This window comes from Patagioenas fasciata, chromosome 10 (genome assembly GCF_037038585.1).
Source record: "Patagioenas fasciata isolate bPatFas1 chromosome 10, bPatFas1.hap1, whole genome shotgun sequence".
Classification (NCBI taxonomy): Eukaryota; Metazoa; Chordata; class Aves; order Columbiformes; family Columbidae; genus Patagioenas; species Patagioenas fasciata.
The window spans coordinates 3,997,678-4,024,965 of NC_092529.1; the positions used below are offsets into that span (position 1 = coordinate 3,997,678).

Genomic DNA, 27,288 nt, shown 5'->3' on the forward strand with positions numbered 1-27,288 from the left:
ATCAACAAACGATGACAACAAAGCGCAGTTATTAAATGACAGCATCTCATTAATGTCACATTGACTTTAGCTCTAGGAAATACTGCATATCCCCAGCTCCCACTGAAGATGCTCGAGTTGAAAGAACCCAGAATATCCCAGGGGAGCTGAGCACACAGCATCCTCAGACCCTCTGAAGGACTCTAACTGTCAGTTATGGCAGGAGAATTTTGGTTTGTAATTATACACTATCTTAGCTGCTTTCAAACAAAAGGTAAAGAGAAAAAGGAGAGGAAAAACTCTCCATATTTTAAATTTTTCTATTGTGTTTTCTTATTAAAAACATACAAAAAAGGAAGGGTAGTAGGAAAATTCTACCCCAAAACCTAACTAAATAACCCTGCCTTACATAAACGTTCCAAGGGAAATAAACTTTTCCTTATTCTTCTTTGCATGACCCACATTCTCCAAATCTCTCTGTGGTCTGATCCCATGCACACATGGGCACAAGAATAATCTCATCTACATTTGGGCTCCCGTCAGACCTGCTTCCCTCTGCGACGTCAAGCAGAAGTTAATGGTGTCACACTGCCAGGAAAGCTGAGGAAAGAGAGAATGAAGCTGGGGGGGAACTCACTCCCTGAATTAAAATGATTTCTAGGACTGAGCACTTTCACGCCCTGATCGCTACACACTGGAGTCTCTCCAGGAGCTTTGTCTTGGAGTCACCTGAGCAAATCTGACTTCAGGGACACGCTCGGCTCAGTGTTGGCTGGGTCAGTGTCAGTGGTGGCAGAGCAGCCACCCCAGCTTCTCCGGGAGGTCGCAAGTCCCCTCACTGCCTGGATTGACCCAGCTCCTGTTTGTGACTATGGAAAGAAACCCGATGCATGTGGCCGTTTCAGCATCGTGTGAGCCACACCTAAACCAAACCCCAAAGCCACCCCGTTGTCCCCACGTCCTGGAGCTGCCTTGTGGGCACTCGGGCAGCGACTGTCACCGGGGCGTAGGGGACAAGGCCGGTGTCATGTGCCCGGCGGGCTGGCAGAGGGTGCTGCAGGGAGAGCCGGTACCAGGCGGGCGGGCGGTGCAGGCTGCCCCCGCCCCGCACACACAGACAGACAGACAGACAGACACAAACACACACAGACATAAACACACACGCACGCACCGGCTGTTGGAGGAGAAGATGTGGCTGGAAAACACCGCCTGCATCTGAGCGCAGTAAGGACCAGCCCCGCCGACGAGGAGGTGCGGAACCGACCCATCCTCCTCCTCCACCCTAAAAAAAATTTAAAAAAACCCATTAAAATATAAAGAACGGGAATATCACATGTTATGATAATCCCCTTTGCAGCTAGACAGGACCAGAGAGGAAAACCGCCCAGTTAGGACGGAGAGATGTGCTAGAGGCTGAGAGACAAAACTTGGGGATAACTAACCAGGGAGGGCAGGAACCCCCCAGCCCTCAGCCTTGCGGTAGCAGGAGGGAGAAAAGATCCAGCGCCACTCCCCGCCCCCCCCCCCCGCCCTCCTCTTTTTCCCCTCTCTCCTGGGCCCTGGGCATTGCGCCCCCACCCCCGCAGGCACCCCAGCCCCAGCCTTGTCCTCCTGCCCCCCCGGCACCCGCAGCGGGGACAGCCGGGGGTTTCCAGGCACCGGCACCGGGTTTGGCGTGGGGTTTGTTTTTGACTCTTTACCCCCTGGCGCTCGCTGTGTGAAGAAGCAAATCCCTTGGAGGTGGCGGAGAAGTGGCTTCCGTGACAGCGGAGGGAGGAGGGAAATAAAATAAAACCAAACAAACCCCAAATTAAAGAAAAAAAAAAGGAGAGAAGAGCCAAGAAAGCACTTGCTTCTCATCATCTCTCAGGGAGAAAAGCCAACTCTGTTCTTCTTATGACCCTCTGCTGCGGGGAGCAAAGGGAAAGCAGGTACCGGGGCAGAGCTCCGAACAAAGCGGGGTTCACGCTGCCCGGACCCCATCGCCACCCCGGGTAGCAGCGGGAGGGGCTGGGGGGGGGGCAGGGGAGGCTGCCAGGGGGAGCCCAGGCAAAGCCAAAAGCCAAGCTCTCCGCCAAAAGCAAGGAGCAGCAATGAAAGTTTCGGAATAGCATCCGAAGAAGCGCGAAGGACCGGACCGAGCAGCGCTCCCTCCGCCGCGCATCAGCCCCTCGATGGTGCGTTCAAGTGATGTGACCGTCCCCGGGCCGCTGCATGGAGAGGGGTAACACCACGGAAAATCCTTGCTATTTATTTATTTATTGGAAGCGATGTACGGGTAACACCCAGAAGGCATCTGAGCCCTGAAAAAAAAAAAAAAAAAGGCAAACAACACCTCTGGATCCAAACGCGAACAAGAAGAATGAGACAGCAGCCTTGACCCTGCGCTGGGAGGAAGGTGAGCAGAAAGAAAGAAAGAAAATACAGAAAAGCCATGCAAGCACCAAACCTGTAGATTACTGCAGCTTTTTTTTTGCTTCACTGAGGACAGATATTTTACTGACAGCCATGCAGCATAAAGGCATCATGCTGATTGTGTTCTTGGAATATTTTATTTCTGACCACGGGGAAGCAGGTAAGCAAAATAAATCAATATTGCCATTCATGAAACAATTTGTCCTAAGTTTAGCAAGGGGAAAGGGGAGAGAAATCAGGTCTGATTGTTTAAAAAAAAAAAAAAAGGTATGTCAATGTCTTTATTTTAGGTTGGATTTTTATAAGCAACCTGAGTTAATCAATGTATAGAAATGCTTCTTATACCCTGCTATACAGTTTCATAGCTCAGCCTCCTCTCAAATAACTATAGTAGGATGTACAGTTTCAAAAGCCCTAGAAAAAAACAGGTATTATTTTTGTGAACAAATGAAAAGTAAGAGAGAAAGAAAGAGATAGATGGATTCAGATATGCTGGGTATTTGTTTTGGGCTTGTAACACTGTCTTCCTAGGCAGGACAAGAGTGAAACAACAACATCCTTGGACAGCATCACTGTTGAAATCTGCATTATTCTCTGTTAACTTCATTTTGCATCATTAAAAGTCAGAGACACTGTTTAGGAATTACAATTTATCCAAGACAGTCCATTCATTCAGTGTATGCCCTGATTTAACAGTTAACATGCAGTGGACAAGATTAAATTAACATTAGAGAGAAAACGGATTAGGACAGAAAGAGAAGTTGATTAGTTGTGTGTGTATATGTGGGTGTACAAATAAGCATATATAGGAATGATACAGTTGTAATGGTATTTACACAGGGACCTAAAAACACCTGGATTATGATGAAGACAAAGTCCATAAGAGAAAGGAAGCAAAGCATTAATTGTTTTCTTCTTGTTGTGGTTTAATACATCTTTAAGCTTAAAAGGGATGAATTATGCAGATCAGGTCAGAAAAATAAAAATAGGTATTGATAAAACAACAATACACCCTTGGTGACTTTCCCTTTGAGATACTGCCTTGGGATCTCTCTTTCTGTCCAGGAAAGCACACCACTGGTTTAAATTTCACCTGCGTGCTCAGCGTTAGCACAGGAACAACACTGACGTGCACTGATTTGAAAGCAACTGGAGTGTTCAGCTGCCCTGCAAGCTGCAGTGAAGCCCAAAGCCCATCAGGTGCCTTCAGCTCAGATTATTCCCCAGCCAGAACCTTTTTGATAACACAGACATCAGATTTCCATAACTGCAAGAGTTATTTTCTTAAAAACTGAAAACAGCTCATGACTTTACAATCCTGTCGTATTACCCTGTGACTCATTTGGGAAAAGGGCTGGATATCGCAACATTACAGGGAGGACGTGGTACCCTAGTCCTGTTAGTGTCTTATCTTGGGCATTCACTAGTTTTCCAGGCTAGGACTCTCCCTATAGGACACATATGTTGATATATAGCACAGAAAGGTTCTAAAGGTGTCTTGTGAAGTTGCTGATAATGTTGTGCACAGCAGTCTGTTACCGACTAGCCCACATTTGCTCTGCATCCCATTCACAAAGTGAAAATGAGTCTTCAAGGAAATGCAGCCCACAGCTGCCTGCTCAGAAAGCAAATTTGAGGGGAGGGAATGCATTCTGTGTGGAGCCAAACACACTCGTGTTTAGGACTTAGTGAATAACAGGGAAATAATTGGATATTGAAGGCAATGACACTAAGGATTCAATATCACTTTCAATAAGTATATGCTGCTTGGTCGAAAGGTTGCACAAACCATTAGCTTAAAAAGCACAAGTGTTACCCCTTATTTATTTACTTATTTTTTTTTAAATGTTCTTTAGAAGCAATTTAAAAATCTTGAATTAACCTTGAATGTCTACAGGTTCTGTTACTCACAGGGTCCGTACTGCTCAGACTAATGTTAGTTCAGACAGTGTTTGGCCAACCTGTGTAAAATGCTTTGGAAATCTCAGCCTTTTTCTGAGCAGAGCTGCACAGGGAAGTACGTTTTTAACGTGCTTGATCAGCCTATACAGTAAACTCCCTTTTCAGCCCTATGGTTGATCCCTTCTGGTCAGAAGCGAAACAAATTGATGGGGCAGTTGTGTGGGGAGTACATGGAGGACGAGATTTGTGGAGAGGATAATATTTGCTTTCTGTCATCTCTGTGCAGAGAACACAGTCAGGATTGTCAAACTTGGCTACTGAGGTCTTTAAATATAACACCAAGGGGAAAAAAAGCCACCTTAATGGTTAGGCTGGAGGAGTGACCCAGGTTTTATATTGTGAAATGTGACTCTTGGGTGATCCTTCCCCATGTCTTACGCAGGTGGAGGGTGTTATTCCCCTCAAATAAAGTCTGCAGTGGTTTTAAAACACTTGCACATTGGGACAGTGAACGGGACTAACAACAGCTTTGGCTCTTGCTTCAGCCCCGGCCAGCCCAGAACTCCCCCACCACTGGAACTCTCCAAAAGGGGCCATGGGGTGGTCAAAAATGGCCATTTCCAGCACCAAGCTTAAAATCAATTGCAGGACCTGCAGGGTTTGGGTTTCTCTGGTCAAGGGTTATTCAGCTCACCGGGAAATGAAGCTGTAGGTGTTGGAGCCCATCCTTGCTACCGGAGGGATGCAGCATCAGACTGCAACTGGCCACCATGGGATATTGCCCAGACCTGGGACTTCATTCTCCTGTCCGTGCCTCAGCTCATGGAGGCAGCTTGGTTTTGTAGTACATTCAGAACTTCACCTTTGGGCTATTGCTGAAGGCTGGTTCATTAACTCCAGTTGTGAGGGCTATTTTAAAGCAGAAATCCATCATGCTACTCACAAATGGATGAAGACTTGCCAAACTTACTGCATGTTGGCCCCACACAAACCACTTCTGTTGGAACCAGCATTAAGGGGTAAAGTTCTCAGTCTGATTAATAAAAACTTGAGCAACTCATGTCCCCAGGTTAGGTAACTTTAAAAGAACATTTCAAAGTTTTTGGTTATTAAGAAAAAAGTTAAACAGATATAGAACAAGTGAAATCCAGGATGGACATACATGCTGAAACTGCTCCAGGGAAAATGTAGCAGAAGATGCCCAAAGGTTTTAATGTTTCCATGTTGCTCAGAACTGTGACATTCACTCTCCTATAGGAGACTTGAACACACAAAATCATTAATTTGCATATGGAAAAGAAATAAAAATTCCACTTCAAATCAGTCAGAAAATATTAGGCATCTTTTCATACATCATCAGGCTGTGACTGAGTTGCTGTATGACCTTTCTTCTGTTGGGTATCCAATGGAGAGTGAAAAAAAATAAACCCTAAAAAACCCCAAACCTGTTTTTAGTTAATGTCTGCAACATTCTGTTGCATTACAAGGCTCTGAAGTAAGAGATCTCTGTTTGAAACAATGTCCCAGGAATATCAATACTATGACCTCCCTTGAACTGTATGATTCCCTAATCATCGGATAACACCATTGTTACACCACGTGCTGGGCATGTGCCATTGACCTGCCACTTTGTGGCACAGCTCTGAGGGACCAGAAAACAAACAAATAAATTAATCATATCATTTACGGAGCCAAGCCATCCTCCATGGAGTAACAGCTAATCAACTTCAATAACGTGCAATGCCCATGCGCAATCAAACTGTTTAGTTCTTGATGAATTATTGAGTGAGTCCTCCTGGCAGTTGGGGTAAGATGTTTGTTCTCCTGGCTGCTGTCTCTCTTCTGCAGCAATTCCCTCTTGATGTCCAGATTCAACATTTCATGTTGTTTCCACAGAATCAGTGAGTGATGGACAGGCTGCGCTGTCCTTGTGGCCAAGCAATGTCCTGCCAATTGATTTCTTTAAACACAAAGCTTTTAATCGACTGCAGATTTTGTTCTCCAAACTCTCTCCTTCTCTGAAACTGCTTTCTGCTAATTTGCACTTCGTTCTTCTCCCATTTTCCTAATGACACAGCAGTTCAGACAGGAACTGTTTATTGATGTTGTTGCATTAGCAGGCAGGGCAGATAAACCTTCTTGTGACTGTTGTTCAGGAGAGCAGCCATGGTTTTCTTCCTTTTCCAGGTTCAGTTAAAAACAGCTGAAAAACTCAACACAAGACTAATAGCCCATTTACGGGAAATATAAAAAGCAGCCATTCCCTTTAAAAAATGTTTCCTATTTTACTTTCTCACATTCTTGTCTGCAAAGCTTCCCCTCTGTAACTCCTTAAATGTAGAACCCCAGCAGCCCATATCCTCTATGAAAGCCTGAGTGGCGTGATCCATCAATAGAGATGGACTTTCTTTTAATTACGTGTTACATTTATCCATAATCCAATAGCATTTGTAACGTGGACCCATTCTTGATGAAAGCTAAGTAACGTGACTCTTAATCAGAGCTAATGCTTCTTCAAAGATCAGCTGCAAGACCTGTCCCACTTAAACTCTCTGGAAGCAAAGATGAGACCTTTCTGCAGCACTGAGGAAAATCAGTTAATATCCAATCTCCTTTAAACACAGCAATTGCTGTGCTTTCTTTATTTCCAGTAATTTTTACCAAATGGCTTGGACATGAACATGAACCTACGTGCCACTTGCAAAGACGTTCTCGATGCATGCAGTTGCAGCTCATTCTATTTTTGCTGACCTGCAAGGATAGATTTATCTTTATTTCAAGAATTCTGCATGACTCAGTGAAACTCTCCCTCCAGAGCAGACAAAAATTCGGAATTTCAGATGCTCTGCAAAAAGGAGGAAGCTCTATACAACTTGTGTGGAAACCCGAGTACTTTCTCAGGACAAAAAGACTCCGAGAAATTGCAAGGAACTTCCCAGATAACATCTCTGAAGCTCCTGCTGTTCCCCTGTAACTGTACTAGGCTGAGATGGAATAAGAAGTTCATAATCAGAAAGAAAATACATTGAAATGGTCATCAAGCAGTCAGGATGGTGTGAGGACTTGGTGGAGGATCTCCAGGAGCACCACAAGTCACCTGCTCAGTTGAAGTTTGGGAGCAAAGAACAGAACTGATAGAGCCAAACGTCTCCATCTTCTCTCCCTTCTTCTCCAGCTGACTTCTGCAACTCCTCCTCTCATGAAAATCCATCTCTGCTGGCACAGGGAGCGGTGGTGGGACCGAGGAGGGGCAGCTTTCATTCCTTTGATCTGAAGAGTATTAGGTACACATGTAATCCAGGCACTACTACCCTCTAAGCTCTGTCAGTCTCCTAGAACTTCACTGGGATACTAAAAAAAACCCACTTGGCTGGCCCACTCCAGCCACTGGTGGAAAACGACGTTCACCAGGAGGAAAGCTGTGTCTCCTACACCCCCTCCTTCCCTGAGGCTGCTGCTTACATTGGCTGTAAGGCAAACACAAATCCAGTCCAAGCTCCTTTGACGGTGGCTTCCACCTGTTTCTAAGAGTAGTCAAGAGCATTTTTGGATGATCTGCTCCGTTCATATCTGGAGCTTAAGACTACCCGATACTGTACGTAAGCTAAAATGGCACGCACCATTGGTCAATGGGATTCAGCGGACACACAGCAACTTCATTTTGTGCCCTAATCCTTGGAAGCAAAATGCATGAGGTGTTTTCCAAAACAATGTCCATCTCTGACCTTTCTTTTCTAGCCTGTGCAGAAGTATCACTGAGGAGCTAAGGACAGGAGCAACTCAGAGACAAAACTGTACCTACTGGACACATTTGTTCACCTTAAACATTCCTTTTGGAAAGAGGGTCATCAGTTTCATCTGACTATCAATTAATTACAATTTGAGTATTTTTATAGGGCTGAATTAGAGAGACTTTTCACTGATGTAACTTGATCTTAAAATTAATTTTGCTTCAGGAAAGGCTGAATATAAACCAAGTAGGAATTTTAAAATTTGACCTAGAATGTTGAACTAACAGCTGACCTTTGAACTGCTCCTCGATTACCCAGGGTTTACGGTCATCCTACATTTCATTGGAATGGTCATTTCCTGCAGGACTTATATCCAGTCATCTGACTTGTGACCTCTTGGATTAGATTTATGACCTTGCAAGGTCAGTTTTTAACTCCTTCAAGACTGTTCAATTGCAAAGAGGACATTGTATGTCATTACAAAAGCGGTTCTACCCAGTATGGTAGTAAGGTTTTGGAATGAACTTTAATTCCAGTGTCACAAGATACTACTGATTTCCAAACAATATTAAAACTCAACACCCCTCAGAATTATGCGAGTAACACATAACTATAGAAATACATGCTTGCTTTATGTGTTTGTACGTGTAATTAGTGTTTGTAATTTGCTGGCCACAAATAATATCTTATTGTATCTACACTACAGTTTGACTTTGCTTTCTGATGACAATGAAAATAAATGTATAGAATAGATTTGGTCATCAGATACAGAGCTTTACCAGAGTGAAAGTAAGAAAACACAAGATTTCTGTGGTTAAACATAAAATTCAACAGACTGATGTGACTGCATTTTCAACCAACATCAAAGTTAAGTGCCATAAGCATGAGTTTTCTAAAGACTTCAGTTTCTGAGTTAGGCACCAAAGCTAAGGACTAGATTTATTAAGCAACTCCTCCACACTTTATGTGGAAAGATGAAGTAGCTCTCCTTAGAAGGAATCCTCTTGGATGTCATTCCCCAGATGAGGACTCCAAACATCTGCATGGTCACCTGTGTTACAGTCTGAAAACTACTGAAGAAATTCTACTCCGTTGTGTTTCTTTTCGTGTCTTTCAGATCCCACGAGGGCTCGAGCCTTCCGCTGCAATGGCCGTTCTTGCAACCCTCCGGTGGGAAACCTTGCAACCGGGAGGACGCCAGTGACTCTCACCACGTGTGGCCAGAACAGCACAGAACTCTACTGCTTCTACCCCGACCAGAACCTCCTCCATCAGCTCTCCCATGGCTGTGGGCAGCCTCGCTGCACCAAATGCAACGCCAACCAGCCCGATAACTCCCATCTCCCTGCCGACATGACAGATGATTTCTTTGTAAACCCCGTCTCCTGGTGGCAGTCTGCCCAAGGGGTGCACAGGGAAGAGATCAGACTGGACTTTGAAACAGAATTCTACCTGACCCACGTCATTGCCGTGTTCAAGTCGCCTCGCCCAGCTGCGATGGTGTTGGAAAGATCCCAGGACTATGGGCAGACTTGGAGGCCCTACAAGTATTTCTCTGTTAACTGCACAGCGACTTTTGGACTCCAGGATGATCTCGTTGAGGAGGGCTCCATGTGCACGTCCAGGTATTCAGATGCAGTGCCCTGCACCAGAGGAGAGGTAAGCGATAACTGAGGTTTGGACTTAAGTTTGACATCAAACAGCTGAAGACTGGCTGAAAATCAGAGTGTATGCGCTCAAAGAGATATTGCGCGTATCAATTAACCAAGGTAGCCCATTCACAAAGTCTTTGTGTTAAAAACATAAAGGGGAAGAAGAAGAGAAATTATATATCAATGAAAATGAATGGAAATGCTTTAACAAATTTCTTCTCATGAGAGGTGCACAGGATAGAATTAACTTTGCCTAATTTTACATGGCAGATGCCAATAACTGAACTAGAATTACAACAAAATAGATGTAGGGAAATACACATTTGCAGAGTCTTATTTATCCAAACCGTTTTCCTATCTTAGGATGACGTGAACTGCATGGTCCTTATTTTTTGCCTCCATATAAAAAGTCCTAGATGCTTGGATGACTTTTAAATAAATCTTTCCCCTAAGTTTAATGTAACTTTCTCTCTGGGGGTGACCACTCTGATTGTATCAAGCCATAGACTCCAGAAATGAAACCATCTAGAAGCAGGTAGTGGAAGCGAGCAGCCAAGTTTCATTATTCAACAAGGAGAAAAGGCCCTCCCTTGATATGAATATTCTGATGTGCTACTAAACATATGCAGGAGGCTTTCTTTTAAAATAAATGTACAATTGCTCTGATAAATTCCTCTGACAAGAACACTGACTGCTTAGTAAGCAGATGCTTCGTTTAGTTATAACCCTTTTCACTCATCAATCTTGAAACAGATTAGATAGGAAAGATGGTAAATATAACTGGTATCATTTTATAGAGGAGACACAAAGACACAAAGGGAGAATATAAGACATTCTTGTAGTCATGACAGAGGCTGGAGTCCTTTCACTTCCTTCTCTCTTCCTTAGAGAAGTCACACTCCTCCTGGTTTCCCTGTCTGGAAGTGATCATGCAGGTTTGGCAGGAACACTTTGCTGCAAATTAAGCTCGGGTGTGAGGTGAATGGTCCAGATATGCTTCAAAACCACAGTGGTTTCAGCAGCGCATTTCAAATTGCGCTTGAGAAGAAAGAAACTAGTGTACTATACCTGAGACAGGGAAACAGCAGAAAGGAGAGACTGAGTTCATCTTTGTGCAACAGGCTGGGAAACATCTCTCCATATTAGAAATTAGGAACAGATCATTTGACTACTAAACTGGCTTGTTTCTGGAGTAGTAATTCTGCTGGTTAGTTACGATACATTTAAGTCAAATACATTCAAATTTCTTCTGTAGAGAGATCACAATTTGCCATGTCAATACAGAATCTAGGCAACTAATACAGTTTTCCACTCATGTGCCTTCCAATCAGAAATCTGGAAGTACTTTGCAAAGTCTATTTAATGATCTTCAGTACACATAAAATAGCCTTGTTGCCATTTTACAGATGAGGAAAGAGCAGTACAGAAAGGTGAAGTGTTTCATGGTAAAACAGGACAATTCTGCTTGAGTAAGGAATAGGATACAGAGTCTGAGGCAAATGCTTTGGCCTTGAATGCAAAACAACTCTTCCTTCTCTAGTACACTATCCCCTGTTGCCCTGCGCTATGTTGGCTTTTGTGCTTACTTAACCTTGGGGAATAACATTAAGACCATGTGCTGCTGCTACAACAAATCTGAGAAGTGGATGGCAGAAAAATCAAATAATGAAACATTCATCCAACACAAGCCTTTGTGATTACAAGTGTCAAAATGATTCTGTCAACTTGGGCAGCAACTACACTGAAAGGAATATGTGTACGCTCAATCAATCTATGCGGTGGCAGTATATGTCAGAAAGCAATAGTAATAGTACCGTTGCAGATCCCAAATACTTTCATAAACTGTTGCATGCATTGAATATGTAGAGAGGTCGTTTCTTCCACAGGACGGAGAGCTGAAGCTTTAAAGCAGCACCCAGGAATCTGTACAGCAACATAACAGAGAACAAGGCAAATACTGTTTCATAGCACATTAACCCAAGAGGATTCTGAGGTTCTGGACAGACTTTACAGAGATCTCTTACTCAGTCCATGAAATGCCACTATGGCAAGGGCACCAAAGCATCAGGCTTTTCAGGTCAGCAATATGACACAGCGGATTCTTTTGTGAATGAAAATAAAGGAAGGCAGAGCATAGTTACTTAAAGTGATACCTGATTAGATTTGCCACAGTGACACTGCTACTCTTATTACAAGTCTTGCAGGAGCTTTGCCCATGCATCTCAGAACTGCAGTTTTACAACCTTATTGTAAAGATGTCACAAATGTCACCAGGGCATCCCCTCAAGCACTGACTCACGACTGACTTGGAAAGAAGCTGATTGAATCCCCACTGCTCCTTTCTGCAGTGTTCTCTGCTTCTTTTTCACCTCCACCGTGACCTACCCAATTACCGATACTGGCATAGCCTTGGATTGCTGAGGAGCTCACATCACAAGCTGACAACATTTCTGAGATGATCAAAACTGTTTCCAACTCAAATGCTAACCGATGCCCTCAAAGAAATCCCAGTTTTCTCTGCTGAGGGGATTGAAGTTATTACCACTGCATGATACTGAAGTTTTTCTTGGCCATTGTCTTATTCACATTGAGAAAAGACACAAATTCCTTTTTAACAGGGCACAAAAGAAATCAGACAAGGAGATGGATTACCAAGAACACTTAGGTTTAAAACCCATGTGAGACACATCATGAAACAAGATTTCAGGCCAACTGGCTGCCAGAACTGAGAATGTAGGTGTGAAAGAAGAAGGTGGTAGAGCTGCAGTAATATGTATCTATAAACCAAGATGTTTTTCTGATCTACAGAACACTGTTCTATATAGTCATGGAGCCTAAAGCGAACCTTCAGCTCAGCTAATGTGAATCAAAACTGCGGGCCCAACAAAAGAAGAAATTACCACAATGTTGCATCAGATGTTAGTGTGACTTACAGTTCAAACATCATATGGGGGAAACAGGGACTGAAATATTCCAACCTGCATCCTGACAGCACGTGCACTAAAGGATCTGAGAGATTAAGAGTACATTTTCAATAAACTGGAATATCAGGAAATGAAAACAAATGTTCTCCTCCATCGAAGATGATGTTTGCATGAAAGGAAGACATTAGCATGCAAAGCAGGGCAGAACACCGACCTACTTATAACCACCAGACCCAAAAGGAGACCCTTCCCCTATTGGGTCTAGCGAGTGGAAGGGAGTTTTGAATCAAAGGCTGGTTCATTTATGTGAGTGTCTGTGTGACAGATGACACCAATGAAGTGTGATATAATAAACCCATTACTGGAATTCACTGGGGGCTGGAAGAATTGTGTATGCCTGAATTAAGTAACTGGTTTCTATGGCAACATGTTAAGTGTGCCTGGTGCAGAAGACCTGTTCATTCTCCATTTTGTATCCTGTGGTGACCTCTTTAGGGACAGAAGTCCCCAGCAGTGTCTTTTGTCAAAGATGAGTGGACTCGCTTTGTAACTGAAAGACTTTTAATCACTCTTCTAAACACACTCTGTGCATCGAGACATGTTGTGATGGGATGCGGTTCTGTCTTCTTCAAAAGCCGCCAGGTTGTTCAGCCAGGGTTGGCCCTATGGGTGGCCTTTTCCTGTGCACCAACACTGAAGATCTCTGCAGCCTTTCTCCAGCTATAGGGACTCCCTGAGCAACACTCACGCGACCACTTGCACAGACACCCAACGAGGCCAGGGACAGGACTATGTGTGGAATGTATGGGATCTTGTTCCAAGGACCTGCATTTTTTCCTGTCTTTTCTCAGGCTTTTCTTTAACCATATTCATGCCAAACCTTTTGATAAACACAAGAGGATCCCCCCACACACACACACATACCTCGTTAAGTGGCAACATCAATAATTCAAGAGGTCACCACTGAGGCTTCAGTGCCTTCTTTAAGGTCTGATCTCGTATGGCAGTGGGGTCACTGGAAAGAAACATGCTCAGCCCATCACAAGGTTGAACTCCCTGCAGCTAAGATGCAAGGGCAGGGTCTTGCACTGCAGTGAATTGTCCAGCAGTCATCAGGACCAGCCTATTGAAGTTGCACGATGCTTGGGTTATTCCAGTTTCCAGCCGGAAAGGATTCCAGGAGGGATTAGTCACTAGCGAATGTAAGTGCCCAAATGTTATGACTAGGGCTGTCTGTTCAGCATTTCGTTTAACTTGAACTGTAGAGGAGATAAAATGCAGAGGCAAGTTGAGAGGAAGCAGTTAACACCAGCAGTGTAAACAAGCAGATAGCACTGCCAGGCCCTGCGTCCCTGGAGGAAGAATTAAGGGGCTCAAGGATTTGTCTCTGAAGGGAATTTGAACTGACATGAGACCAGTCCAGCATTCCCATCCCTGGCAAGTGAACTTCAGGAGGGCACCAAGTGTCCTACTCTGACCTGGTTTGCAATGAGCCATTCCAGAGGCATTGGGAACCTTACACACCAGCCAGAAAGACACAGCAGAGTTTTTTCAGGCGTTGCTTCTACATTTCCTGAATGTACGAGGCAAATTAATTTTTCTTCTCACTCTGTTTTATAAAACCTTCGTGGAGCTGCAGCCACAACTCTTTTTTTTTTTCAAGTCTCAACTGTGAAAAAAATATTGTTTAAATGCTATGCACATTACAGATTCATTGTTGTAATTTTTAAACCCCAGGCAAAATAACACTTCACTGTTTGCTCTATAGTTGTCCACATATCACTGTCAAGGTGAGATGATACCGTTAGCTAAGTCTGTTCATGTATAAGATTTCAGCCAAGACCTAGAGATATAAGCGGCTCCACGTATAGGAAATGGATGGTCTCTATGAAAGTACAGTCTTTCCCTGTCATCATATTGGCAGCAATGCCTAAGTATTAACATTAATGCCACGCTGACTGGATTTCTGGAATGACCTCAAAGCAAATACGATCTGAAGGGACATGGACCATTTCTGGTTTGGAAAACACAGAATGAATTCAAGATGCCACTCTCTTGGTAGTAGCTGAGTTTACCCAGATCATAGAAATTAAAAAAAAAAAAATCAAATGCACAATTATTTCTTTAACAAACTATCACATTCTGTACTGGCGTTTAAGTTTTATTCTCCAGAAGGAGAGAAAAGCAATGGATCTCGACTAAAAACCACTTTTCCACGAATCTTCAGAATGGGCCTCCTAGTAGCTAAGAACAGCTGAACTTTCTCTGTGCTCCGATCAGTATTTCAAACCAGGGAAAAGTACTTCTTAATACAGACCACTGCACCACAAGATGGAAGAATTCATTTCAGCCAAGGGGCTCCATCAAATAAATCAGTGGATATTTGCCACTAGATAGGAAAAATTCGGAGAGGATGGTTTACAATTCCTTTAGGAACAAAATCAACTCACATAAAAATTTCTTAATGAAGAGTTTTTAGGACTGATGTGAGTTTTTATTGCAGCTTCCTTCTGACGTGCCCAGTATAAGCACACAGACATTTCTGACCTCATTAACCTGATTGTGTGCAGCATGATCAACAAAGCTTAAGAATGATTTGTAATATCAAATTCTTGTTCTGCACAAGGATGTTCTTTTGCAGGAGGCCACGTATTGGCACTGCCCTCCATTTCTGACGCATGTTTCTTGACTTGAGGCTATGAGCTTGCAAGGGGGAACCTTTGCTGTGTCCACATCTTTTCTAACTAATACTGGCTGGAAGATCAGGTTAAGAAAACAGAATTATCTGCATCAAGAATGGAGAAGCAAAACATATGGCAAGAAATCAAAAATCTGAGACACTGTCTCCAGAATGAAGATGATCTCCTGACTGGTGATAAAACATCCCCCCCTGTGAAGCTGTGCCAAGTTGTGTAGGGCAAAACCAGCCCCCTAAGAGCAGCTCCCTGTTTCAGCTTTGCACACTCACAGCATTCCTTGTTTTGGAAAGGTCAGGCGAGGACAGGGGAGCGACCATCTTTTTTTGAGGTGCAGCTGATTGACTTTTGAAAATGAGAATGACAAATATGCGCTTGATAGCAGATATGCAGATAAGCGTGAATGTCCTACTCAGCATTCAGCTCCAGAGGCAGCTCCTGATCATAAGGGAAACTCAGGATCCAGGATGTATTCCCACAAAGGGCTGAGAGTAAAGAGGTGCTGAATACCCTCAACTTCCACCCAGTTCAATGGAAGTGCAAAGATTTTAGTGTGTCCTTAAGTTGTGCAGCCCTCAGTATCCTTAATCACCATTAGATTTTCTTCTGCAGCTGTGCATATGTTACTTTTATGAACGCTGCACACTGGTGTTTAGAGAAATGGCCGGGAGATTGCAACAGTCTGTTACAGCAAAAGAAATAATAAAGAAAGAACAGAGCTTCCACAGAGCTTGATACCAGACAGAGATTTAATCAGATGAGAAATAGCTTTACAGTGAACATTATGGGAAGCTCTTTTTCAGAATGGGGTGGGAGTTGAGGGTATTCAGCAGAAACAGAATTCTGCCCTGTACCATAGAAAATTACCAATCTGTCACCTAATTTAGGATTCATTTTTTCTTTGTGAACCATCAATCCAAATACATGCATTTAAATATAATCATCTGGTTTTAGGACAGAAAAAAGTTTAGGGGATTTTTTTAGGTAAGTTATTAATTTATGGGAAAACAATTCAGGGACATGTAAGGTGAGATACCAGGTCTGTTTTAAAATTCATCCCGCTCTACAATTATTTGAATCAATACACATAGTAGACTAATAACTTTAAATGATGGATTGTAACATATTGCTCTTGACAGTAGTGCAACACATATGTTAAGGAAGATCTAACAACCGACACTTTAATGTGGGAAGAAAGATGCAATGAAATATTAAAAATGAGCCAAGAGGTGGTGATCACATTATACTCATCCCTGTGCTCAAGGGTTTTAACCACCAGTGTTTCAAGAAGAACGCGTCCTCCAGGAGAGAGTGGAGAGAATTCCATTTTCCACTTTCATGTGTCTATGAAATAATGCTGCTAACCTGATTTAGATACCAAATAAAACTGTGCTACCTCTGTGCAAAATGCATCTCATCTAAACCTACTTACATTGGCCCAACATATCTGCTTTGATTCTGCTGATGCATAATATGGTTGTTTAAGAAAGTCCTCAATACCTTTCATTTTTACCACGTTCAGGAAGGCGAATTCCTTAGTGGTTGTTGAATCCAAGAAGAACATAAAAACGCTACTCCCAAAAGACATCACTAGTGTTATGCCACCCAAATCATATCTTTAACACTTAACCAGTGTTGCTTTGGGAGAGATGAGGACAAACGAATCAAGTCTCACCACTGAGCTTATTTAGACAGAAATGTGTCATGAATTAATCATACAAACAAACCCTTGTACTTCAACTGGAATGGAATACTGTTTTTCCTTAAAAGGATGCCACAATTGCTATGGGACATCCAGGCTCTTAACATCTCTACCCACAAATAGTGTTGAGAGTTATGAGGCGATATGGAAAATACCAAAGCAGCTCCCCTCAAGAGATGCAAGGCCAGAAATGAAAATATTTGCAAAACAATAAACCCTCAGGGAATCCAATCTACTTCCAAGCTGTCAAGCAAAGAAACAAAAAACCTATATAGCTTCATGAAAGCAAATAGCCCAATGCAGAGAGACGAGCACCCAACAGCTGTTCTTTTGCCTAAAGAACTCAGTGCTTTCTGGATGTCAATTAAGATACAGGGAAGCTGGATAATTGACTGGAGATCCCAAAATGTGAATCCATCTCTTTAAACTTATCATACTGTATTCAATATAGGTTTCTAGTAGGGCAATACAATGCACAAGATTTCCTTCACAGTTAACGCAGCACAATGCAAGACTATTGTCATCAAACAGAAGTATAATGCCAGAGACATGGAGTAAAAAGAAACACTTTGGCCATTACATAGTAATGTATTTCAGAGCAGCTCAGTAAAAACTCTTGTTCTTCACCTCATTCACCCTTCTCTCTGTCTCCTGTGAGGAGATCCATAGTTGTTCACAACTGGGTGCTCTGGGGCACAGAGATGTTGAACCTCTTGCCCACCCTTCTCTAGGGAGGTCACTGGCAGGGCCAGCACAGATCTTGCAGAAGGTAATGACAAACTCATTACCTTTTGTCAGATATCTCGTCCTGGAGCAAAGTACCTCTAGCATTTATGTTCTCAAGCCAGCGATCTGTTAGGCATCCTCTGGAGAGCTAGCCTGAAAGGAGGTACCATTTTTACCAGGCATCTATATTAGAGAATCATAGACAAGAAAGACAAGTGTGAGAATAGAGCTTGTAAAAACTGCAAACTGAGCAGACTACTTTACCCTTGGTTCCTCTGCTTTATGCAAATTTAAAACAGTTTCACAAGGACTTTTAGCCATTAATAGCCTAGTAGTTAGTTGTTAACCCTGCTTGAAGTTTTCTGAGCGTAGAAGGCTCTGCAGAACAATTCCATCCAGTTCACTGCCTTGGTCTTAGATCAATTGACTATGTAGGAAGAAGATGTGTGTGTCTGTACACAGCCAGGTGCTTAAGACTCTGAGAAACCACTCAACTTCTGTGTGATCCACAGCAGACTGGGAAGAAGAAGACAGGGTTCCTAAAACTGTTTTCAACTAAAAAGACCAGACCATCCTGGATTAGGGGAACCGGACAGAGGAGATTTGGTCTTTATCCTGTGAATCCGTCAATAAGGGGAATGCTGGGCACCTGGACAAAACAGAATGGGCCATTTGCTTATGGTTCCATTGACTGGGGGAATGTAGACACTGGGGTGGGAAGGCCTGGGCTATTTTGTCATGGCTGCATTGGTCAGGGGAATGTAGGCACCTGCATTGCACAGCCTGGGCAGGCTGCCCACAGCTCTGTCAAACAAGGAAATACAGACACCTCTGATCTCACCCAACAGGGCTGTCTGCAGCTTTCTAAGTAGCTGACAGTATAAGAGAAGGGAATTAAAAGAAAAAAAGATCAGAGCTAATCAAATAGAAAATGTTGTGGACAGGTGGGAAATGTAGCACGGCCAGGTGTAGCTCGGTGCCAAGTCTGGCAGCTGATTCTGTTAGTTCAAGGGGGTTCATCTCCGCATGTGCCATCAACATGCAATAGAATTATCTTCCAGGCTCTTTTCTGGCTCCTGCAAGGAAAAAGGAGCAAAAGTATTCTATGAGCTGCAAGTATTTAAATTGGTCGGTCCGCTAAAAAGGAAGAAAAATAAAAACATGGAGAGAGAAAGAGGGAATCCCTATGGGAACGAAGCTTTCATTCCGCTAACGGAGTTAGTCAGACAGACACTGTCACCACTTATAAAGCAGGGCTAAGGAACCCCGAGGGCAGGTCCCTCTGCTATCATAGAAAAACTCAACCAGAGGAGAAAATAGCTCTCAAATTGGAGTTAACATATTCACAGAGGACATCTAGGCCTGGGAACTAATGCAGCCAGCTCTTTAGTTCACTAACCCAGACTGTGGTGCAGCCCTCTGTTGTCACCCTGTTCCTAAAAGCAACAGAAACAAACACACCCTGAGATACAGAAGGGTAAAGCGCTGCAGGAGCTGCAACACAACATGTCCCTTTAGTCACTGCTCAACATCAAATTAGAACTGTGATACTCAAAACCAAACTGCTGCTGCCCCGAACTATCAAACAGCATAAAAGTTGTGGTAAAAAAGTAACGACCCGTGGTCAGGAGGCACAAAGTGCCTTTGGTCCTGCGAACTGCAGTGTAGCTACTTTTCTCCTGATGAATAAATTGATTCGCTTTGTCTGGGGACAGGGTTCTCCCAGTGCTTACTCACCCTAAGCCAAGCTGTGTTTTCCAGCCATAGTTCAAGTGGCAAAGGCAAAAGTCTGATCAGAGCTTTTACTTCTTTCACAGGTCCCTTTAGTGCCTTAGTTTACCTGACTCTAGAAGTCACGTTAAAGCCGTGTTCCTAAAATGCTTTGAGAAATTTGGATGGCATTAATACTGCATTTATGCCAATAAACCTTGGATTTCTCTGAGTGACACTGTTGTCACTTGGCTCAGAAACTCAAAGAAGTAACCAGCACTTGACAAGTTATCACATACTGGCTGAACTGCAAGAAGTGACTGGGCTCAGTAACTCCAGGGAGAAATGGTTAAACTAAGGCACTTCCTACCTCGTATCTGAGACAGGGTGAAAACAAGTACCCAGTCACCTGCTGGGGATTGACCAGCTGGTGGTAACTCAGCTGTGATGTTCTGGAATCAGTCACAGCTCCAAAACTGCTTAGGAAGAGTTTTCCAAATAGGAGCTATTACCTTTTTCCTGAACATCACCGCGGGTTGTTTGCTGTGTGTGCTGTCCTGCCTCTATTCCAGCATGGGAATCTTCTGTCTTTCAGGTGATTTATCGTGCCTTAAGTCCAGCTAACAAGATTGAAGATCCCTACAGTCTTGAGGCTCAAGATCTCCTGAAACTCACCAACCTCCGTCTCCTTTTGTTAAAAAGACAGGAATGCCCATGCCATGGCTCAGCACTGGTAGAGAAACCTCAGAGATTTGCCCACTATGCTATTTATGACCTGATCATTCGGGGAAGCTGCTTTTGCAATGGGCATGCAGAGGAATGCGAGCTTGCCAACAGGACGGGAGTCACGGAGAACACGGTGAGTTCTGGACATTCACCAGCTTACTAGACTTGTTACTGCTTGTGCTTTCTCAGCCTGATGGTACATTTTGTGTATGATCCTGTCCAGACCTTTCTAAGCCTATCTAATAAGGGGCAGCACTGTTAATTCACATTAGTGGAACTTAAATGATTCTGGGAAAAGATTTCTTACAAGCCTTGCTGCAGTTCCATGTGTATTAATTGCATTGCTAGAGATGAGTACTTCTAAAAACTCTGGACCTCACAGTATCTATAAATTATGAAGGGGCTTTGTAACTGGAACAGAGATCCAACCCCAAATACAGTGAATGAAATCTCCTACCTCTATACCTGCATAGAACTGGACTAATCTCTTTGATGCAAAGACTGCCTGAACAGAATTTCAGCATGAGATCTCAAATCTCGGATGTTCTGAGTTTGTGAGACATGAGCAGTTCTGTCATACTTAGGGTTTCAGCCTTTACATTTAGGTTTCCAGCCTTCTGTGGTTTTGTTACTTTCACTAGCAGCCTTCAGGATGTGAAAATAATTTCCACTCCCTCTCCTTTTACCTATTCAGCTTGACATAAGTTGGAGTATTTTTTTTAACCTTGTTTTAACCAAACCTTGTAGGAAGATTCTTCTCCAGTACTGTGACTAGCCCCTGTTCAGTCTTTTATCTGCGTTTGGCCCTGGATGTGCAGAAGATGCGAGCTGTGTTTGTGTGTGTGTATTCAGATGTTGTGATGAAGACGGAATGACCACTGTTTCCTTTTTGATTTAGCTGCAAGTGTTATATAGAAGAACTGTAACAACAGTAACAGGGAAATTATGTTAACCAAATGTCCAGGTACTCCTAAACACATCACAGACAGAATTCCATCTCCTTTAAACTAGTGAATGGCTCCACTGGTTCCAGAAGGCTATTTGTCTCTGTAATGGGTTTTGAAAACCAAAATAACTCTTAGAACTTTGGTCCCTGGTGCACTCTGACATAATAGACTCAAGAAACACATCCTCATCTAATTTCTGACCTTTTAGATATAGAGTACACTTGACGTTTTGGTTTATTTTCTTCTGGAATGTGTATTCACTGACTTCCTTTCAACTTTTCTAGGTCCGGAGGTAGATGTTGTAAGATAATTAGGACTGTATGAGTTTCACAATATTTGCAGAATCATTTCTGAATCAGTCCCACCTGTGATATGAATCTAAGGCTCAGCCACAGTATTGTGGCGCTAGGTGATATTATCAGATTCTGTTTACTACAAGTATAGACTCAATACATAACAGTGTGGAGAAAAAGCTGTTTAAGGAGTGCATCATCCCTACTGCAAACTGTTAAAAATAGACGTAATGAAAACAAATAGATGAGTAACATGCTAAATGAATACATCTGGTAGAAGAATAAACACTCGGCCCATCAGAAAAGGAAAACACAATATTTTGTATTTTACTGGCATAACCACTGTAAACTATGACTGGACTTTTTTCTCACTAGTCACAAGGGAATAAAATCTTTTTGTGCCATCAATGACTTCATGGGGCAGAAGGTGAAATAGTTTGGATGAAATGCACTTGATGAGTGACTCATGTCCCAGGAGTCAGGAGGGTGGATGGATCACATCATTCGCACAGACACAGATATCAGCAAGGCTTTGCCTAAGCAGGGATTCAAACGCACCAGGGAGCGAGAAGAGCCTTGCAGAGCTTAAACTACCCCTAGAATCCTACAGGTGGGCTGGAAAACACCATAAGTGAGCCCGTCTAAGTCCTTGCACTAAGGTATGATCAAGCATACATAAGTCACTCACTAGTTAATGGTTGTTCAATTGGTTTTTGAAAATGTCTGAAGAAGTAGATTTAGTAGCAACCCTGAGCAGTTGTTCCCATTTTGACAGCTGGAAAGCTGTTCCTTAGGGCCTGCCTGAATAACCTCTGCTGCAAATGGAGGCGATTCCTTCTTGGCCCCACTCCCCCAGTGATCAGGGAGAACAGTTAATTCTCATTCTGCTCGACTTTCACACACATGGTGACTCAAACAGGACGGGGAAAAGAGATGTTAAAAACAAACGCTGCATGTCCAGAAATAAGCTGATTCATTCCACCGGCCACATCTGGTATTTAATGAACCCATGGGCAGGGAAAGTCTCAGGACACACAGTTTTTAGTTTTTAGTGTGGGTGATATCACAGCATGAAAGCAGAACAGCTTCATGTTTACTGGGCTGCTGTCAAGTAACCAAATAAAATGCTGGAAAAATACAGGCCTCCACAGAAAGGCTTAGGTAATAGGAGTTTCAGTCTCTTAAGAGTTCAGAGTCCTTCTACAATGCATTTCTTTTCTGTAGTCAACAAAAACAAGCAAGTCCATGCAGAAAACAACCGTAGTTGTTTGCCATGGGATAGGCTCAAAAGCTGAGGTCGTTCTGCACTGAGGTCTTAGAAGAGACATAAGTGTGCTAACTTTTAAGTCTGTTCTTTTTACTCTTGAAAGAAATCTGTTCCATTTGCAATAGTTCTATCACTGCTAGACTGATACTATATGGAGGCTAAAAAATTGAGAAAACTAAAGGCAATTTCTTGACACTTTTGAACCAACACTTTTCAACACCATTTTGGAGGGACCAGATGATCTATGACTACTGATCCATTTGTCAATGACCAATTTATCTGTGGATCTGTCAGTTCAGTCATGACAACCCATTCAGCTTCTGACTTCTCCACCGAGGCTGCCGATAAGAAATGCAGCTCTATGAGAAATAATGTCACGGTGTCATAGAAACTGATGGAGACAAGACAACTGCAAAATGTAATAACGCTCTGCAGACAGCACATCATTCCTCACAGCTTGAAATCCTGCACGTTCTCTCTGGTCAAAAGTAGTTTGTGAAAAAACTGAGTAGAGCAAGTTTCAAAGTCGACTTCTATAGGACCCAATGGAAATGTCCTTTCACTTATTGTTTTGGCAGAAAACAGTAATAATTAGTCTTTCAATGTGGCTTTTTTTCCAATAAGCCGTGTGCCCACCTCAAGACAATTTATCTAGATCGCACTTCCCTTATTAACTACTGAGAATATCATATCACACAGCAGAAAAAAGCTTTGAGAACTGAAGATGGGAGCTGTAAACAATAGGCAAGAAACTGCTGGGGGAACATATCTTGAATTTGGTGTTTGTTGCTATTGACAGTGACATTTTCATGTTTTCTATTATTTCCTTTCCTCAGACCAAAAGAAAGAGACACAGAGATATCACAGCTGCTTATGACAGCTAAAACCAAAATTCTCTTCTCTGAATTTCACAGCCTGTATTATTCAAACTCTTACCAGTACCTCATTTGTCAGTGAGGGAAATTATTGAGATTGCATTTTGCTGCAGAAACTACAGAGAAGCATTTTCTTTGAAATGGAGGACATTAATATGCCCTTATAAGGGAAACAAATGCCAGGACCTGGCTACCTGAATACATCTACTTTTCATCCACCATTGGATGCAATGGGATGTAATCCTGCCCCAAGTCTGGCTGTTGCAGGATGTACAGTTACGTGTTGCTCTGCAGTAAGTTGTTTCTTTATTAAGCTCCTACAGAGTTAGTAAGAGCTGTCAGGTTTGGGATCGGCTTTGATGACACATTTTAGCTGAGTCCGGGGGTGCTTCCAGAACGAAGTTTGCAAAGCAGAAAGTGCACATGGACAGACCACAGAATCTAGACATCTTTCTGCTTGCCAGACATTTCACAATTCTCTTTCTAGTGCATGAGAAGTAAGTATGGACAGAGGAAAGCAAATTTGGATTAAAATGTTTTTGTATAAAGCATTGGGGTTTTTTACTTGTTAATTACTGGTACCTACATTGCCAGGAAACTCTTACAAGTTGCCTCAGATGTTTCTTTTGCTTCTTTATCCTGTTTACAGAGACAAACTAAACTCCCTTTGGGTCCCATCCTCCACAATTAAGCAAATGAAAAGTTCTCCACTTACTTCAAAGGGAGCAAGATCTGGTCCTAAGTAAGATTCCTTGTTTGACATTGTGGAGGTTACATAAGGTAAAACTTGTTTTTCTCCAGCAATTTTCTAGGTGAACTGGCTGTCGTATCCTTTGCAAATATTACCTCCTCTTCAAATATCTTGTGCAGTTCTACTGATAATCCGCAGCTAAGTTTCCACGTTATCTGATCCGAGCCGTGCCAGTCTGTTCCATGTCCTGCACTCAGAGATGCAGGAGGGGTTCTGTGTTGTAGTGGGCAACTCAAAGAGCAGGTTTTGTTTGAGAAAAAGTGAGATCACGTCAGAATAAAATCCCCAAACAAATCCCTATGCTGATTTTTTTCCAAAAATTAAACCTGACTACAGATGCCAGGCTCTGCCCATAATGATCGGAAGACACAGAAAATGACCATATAAATGACAGAGCAAAAAGTAGCTATGAATTCCATGAACTACAAGAAAAGGCAGTGGTGTGACTGACACCTTTGCTACCCACAATGGACCAGAGCAGTTCACAAGAATTCTGGTGGGAACATGCAGGTTGATGAGAAAGTTTCAGGTATTTGTGTTCAGAGATGACAAAGAAGCTGACAGGGGAGCATCAGGGAAAGGTTCTCTTGGATTTTCATGGATAGTTTTAGTGAGTTCCCACTTTCCCAGGGCAAAATGTGCTTCAAAACTGGGACTTTAGATGACAGGTAAGTTCTCAAACAATTAGGTAAAAGTTGAGAAAGGATATTAAGACTTGTAAGTCACATCTTTCAGATCCTATTTTATCACATTCTCAGAAAAGTCACCAGAAAACTTAACTGAAGAATACCTAAATAAATCTAAAAAATAGCTTTTCTATATATACTATGGTTGTCTTGCTCATTTAGAGTGAGTGTGAGGAAGACTGGCACATTAAATTAATGCCTCCATTACTGCTAGGAATTAGCTCTTGGCCAACCCAAAATCAACACCGCTGTCCTTCTGAGTTGTTAAAAATCTAAATCAAAGGAAAAATCTTGTACATATTCCCCCTTTATTTTAGATATATTGCATCCTCCGAATTCAAGCACACATCTGAGTTAGTGTATGAGGTGTTTCTTTTCCAAAGTGGATTCATTCTGGTTGGATTTCTTGCTACATCAGGTATCTCCTGGAATTGCTCAAAGCCTGCAGTGTATTCCTGATGAAAAACTCTGAAAGCTTTCAGAGTCCTGTTCAGTACAGATTTAGGCTCTGTAATCTAGGTTCCTCTCCGTGGTTTTTGTGAACATGTCTGGTTTTGCTGGCTCTTCCGCCACTAGACCCAAATTATAACAAGATTGTCATAATTCATACCATCAACATTATGTTTCCAGTATCTATGGTTTAGAGAATAACCACAATTTTGACGGTATGATCCATATAGTGGTTCAGTCAGCAGGAATTCTGAAAGTATAAAATCAACAAGTTTTCCCTACATTTTATTATTATTGTGGAAATATCTTTTACTACTACTGAAGTACAAATCAGAAAAACATGCCTGTTCAGGAATGGTGTTTAAATGCTTTCCTGAATCAGGGCTCAGTGTAGATCCACCCAGGCAGATATTGATGTTACTTGTAGGAAACCATCTCTTGTTTTGTGGGATGGGTTAGCAAACAATTTCATATCTGACATTATTAGCCTTTAAACACAGCTCTTCTTAAAAGCAATGTCTATGGGTGAACTATTCAAATGTATTTTAATGTTATTGTTCACTCACTGTGCTAGAAGGGTCCTGGGGATCAGCTTTGCGCCCTTGAGGGGTTTAGAATTCTTTTCTTGAAACGCACAAGTTTTCTGCTAAATCATGGACTTTCTCAGCCTTTTTCTCACTTTCCAGTTTCCTTGTAAATTTGGCTGGTCCTGCACCTTTCTCAGCTCTGCCCTTCCCCCATTCTCCAAGCTGGAGCCATCTGCAGAGAAGTTGCAGAAAACTATTTTTCTCTTGGCTTTATCCATTCCATTACTCAACATAATTTCACTTGAATGGGAGAGATGCATGCTGCCAAGTTCATTCAATACAGAGGTAAAAATTCAGAGAAGAGCTCCTGCTCCTACTTTGGGAGTGGATTTTCAATCACATCCCTGGAGCCACTGTGGATTAACCACTAGAAACCCAGTTAAGTCCAGACAGTTGCTGGAGTTAGCCAGACTTATTACAAAGTACAAGACAGAATTATTTTGCCTATTGAATGAACAGGTCACATCCAAACTTGTCTGAACTGTCCACAGTGTGCTAACCCATTATACCTGACCTGTAAATCCACAAATCCTTGTCTGTATCTCAAAGGCAGAATCTAAAGCTTCTCCCATTTCCTCCTGGAAACTAATTCTGGGTCTTTCTGCAGCAAAGTCAGGCCAGACTGTTTGGTGGCAACAGGAACAAAGCCTTGGACAAGACCAAACTCACTTGTGCTGTTGACTTTCAGGAGATTTGTGGTATTTACTCGTTACGCTGTACTTCAGGCATTCACCTAGTAAAATAGTGAGTCTTACTCCTTCTGCTTCCTTCGTCCTCAGGACGCTCACCAAGAGCTGGTGACCTGCTGTAACTCAGGGGCTGCATGTCAGCATGACAGCTGGCACTTGCATGCAGTTTGTTACAGATTGAGGACAGAGTTGTTGGCACTGCGAGTAAAAAATAAGAGGACAGATTAGTCCGACAATGAATAAAAATCCAGTTAGCACTAAGGGAGAAAACAATAAGAAAGTAGAGTGGAATGTGGGCTAAGTCACAGCCACATGTGTGTAAAGGCTGACAGAGGTGAATTGAGGCAGAGGATGGAGTTGTATCTTGAAACTGTCACAGGCTGAGTTCAGTTCCCTCACATGAAGCATGAATTTTGAACCTCTTCCGGCCTATTTATCCTGTTCTTTTGTTACTGTTCAAAAAGGGGCTTAGCGATGCCAGTCTGAATATTCTACTAAACAAAATCACTTATTTTTGTTCACCATTACCTATTTAGTGAATTTGGAACCAGTGGCAGCTCATTCACTCACTACTGTGGAG

General features: G+C 42.6%; 2 protein-coding genes across 5 annotated transcripts in view; one reads left to right on the top strand and one right to left on the bottom strand.

The window, feature by feature from the left end:
• Positions 1–1,257, bottom strand: part of UROC1 (urocanate hydratase 1) — a 39,085-nt gene extending 37,828 nt beyond the window's left edge. For all 4 annotated transcript variants that reach the window (XR_011740670.1, XM_071812933.1, XM_065845980.2 and 1 more), the window contains exon 1: positions 1,151–1,257. The gene's annotated coding sequence lies outside the window, so the exon portion shown is untranslated. The remainder of the gene's footprint in view (positions 1–1,150) is intronic.
• A 1,137-nt stretch (positions 1,258–2,394) lies between these two features.
• LOC136106001 (netrin-4-like) overlaps positions 2,395–27,288 on the top strand; it is a 45,124-nt gene continuing 20,230 nt past the window's right edge. The window contains exons 1-3 of the mRNA XM_065845991.2: positions 2,395–2,554; positions 9,145–9,686; positions 20,033–20,296. Of these exons, the coding sequence (XP_065702063.1) occupies positions 2,488–2,554; positions 9,145–9,686; positions 20,033–20,296 (873 nt within the window). The 5' untranslated portion in view covers positions 2,395–2,487. The remainder of the gene's footprint in view (positions 2,555–9,144; positions 9,687–20,032; positions 20,297–27,288) is intronic.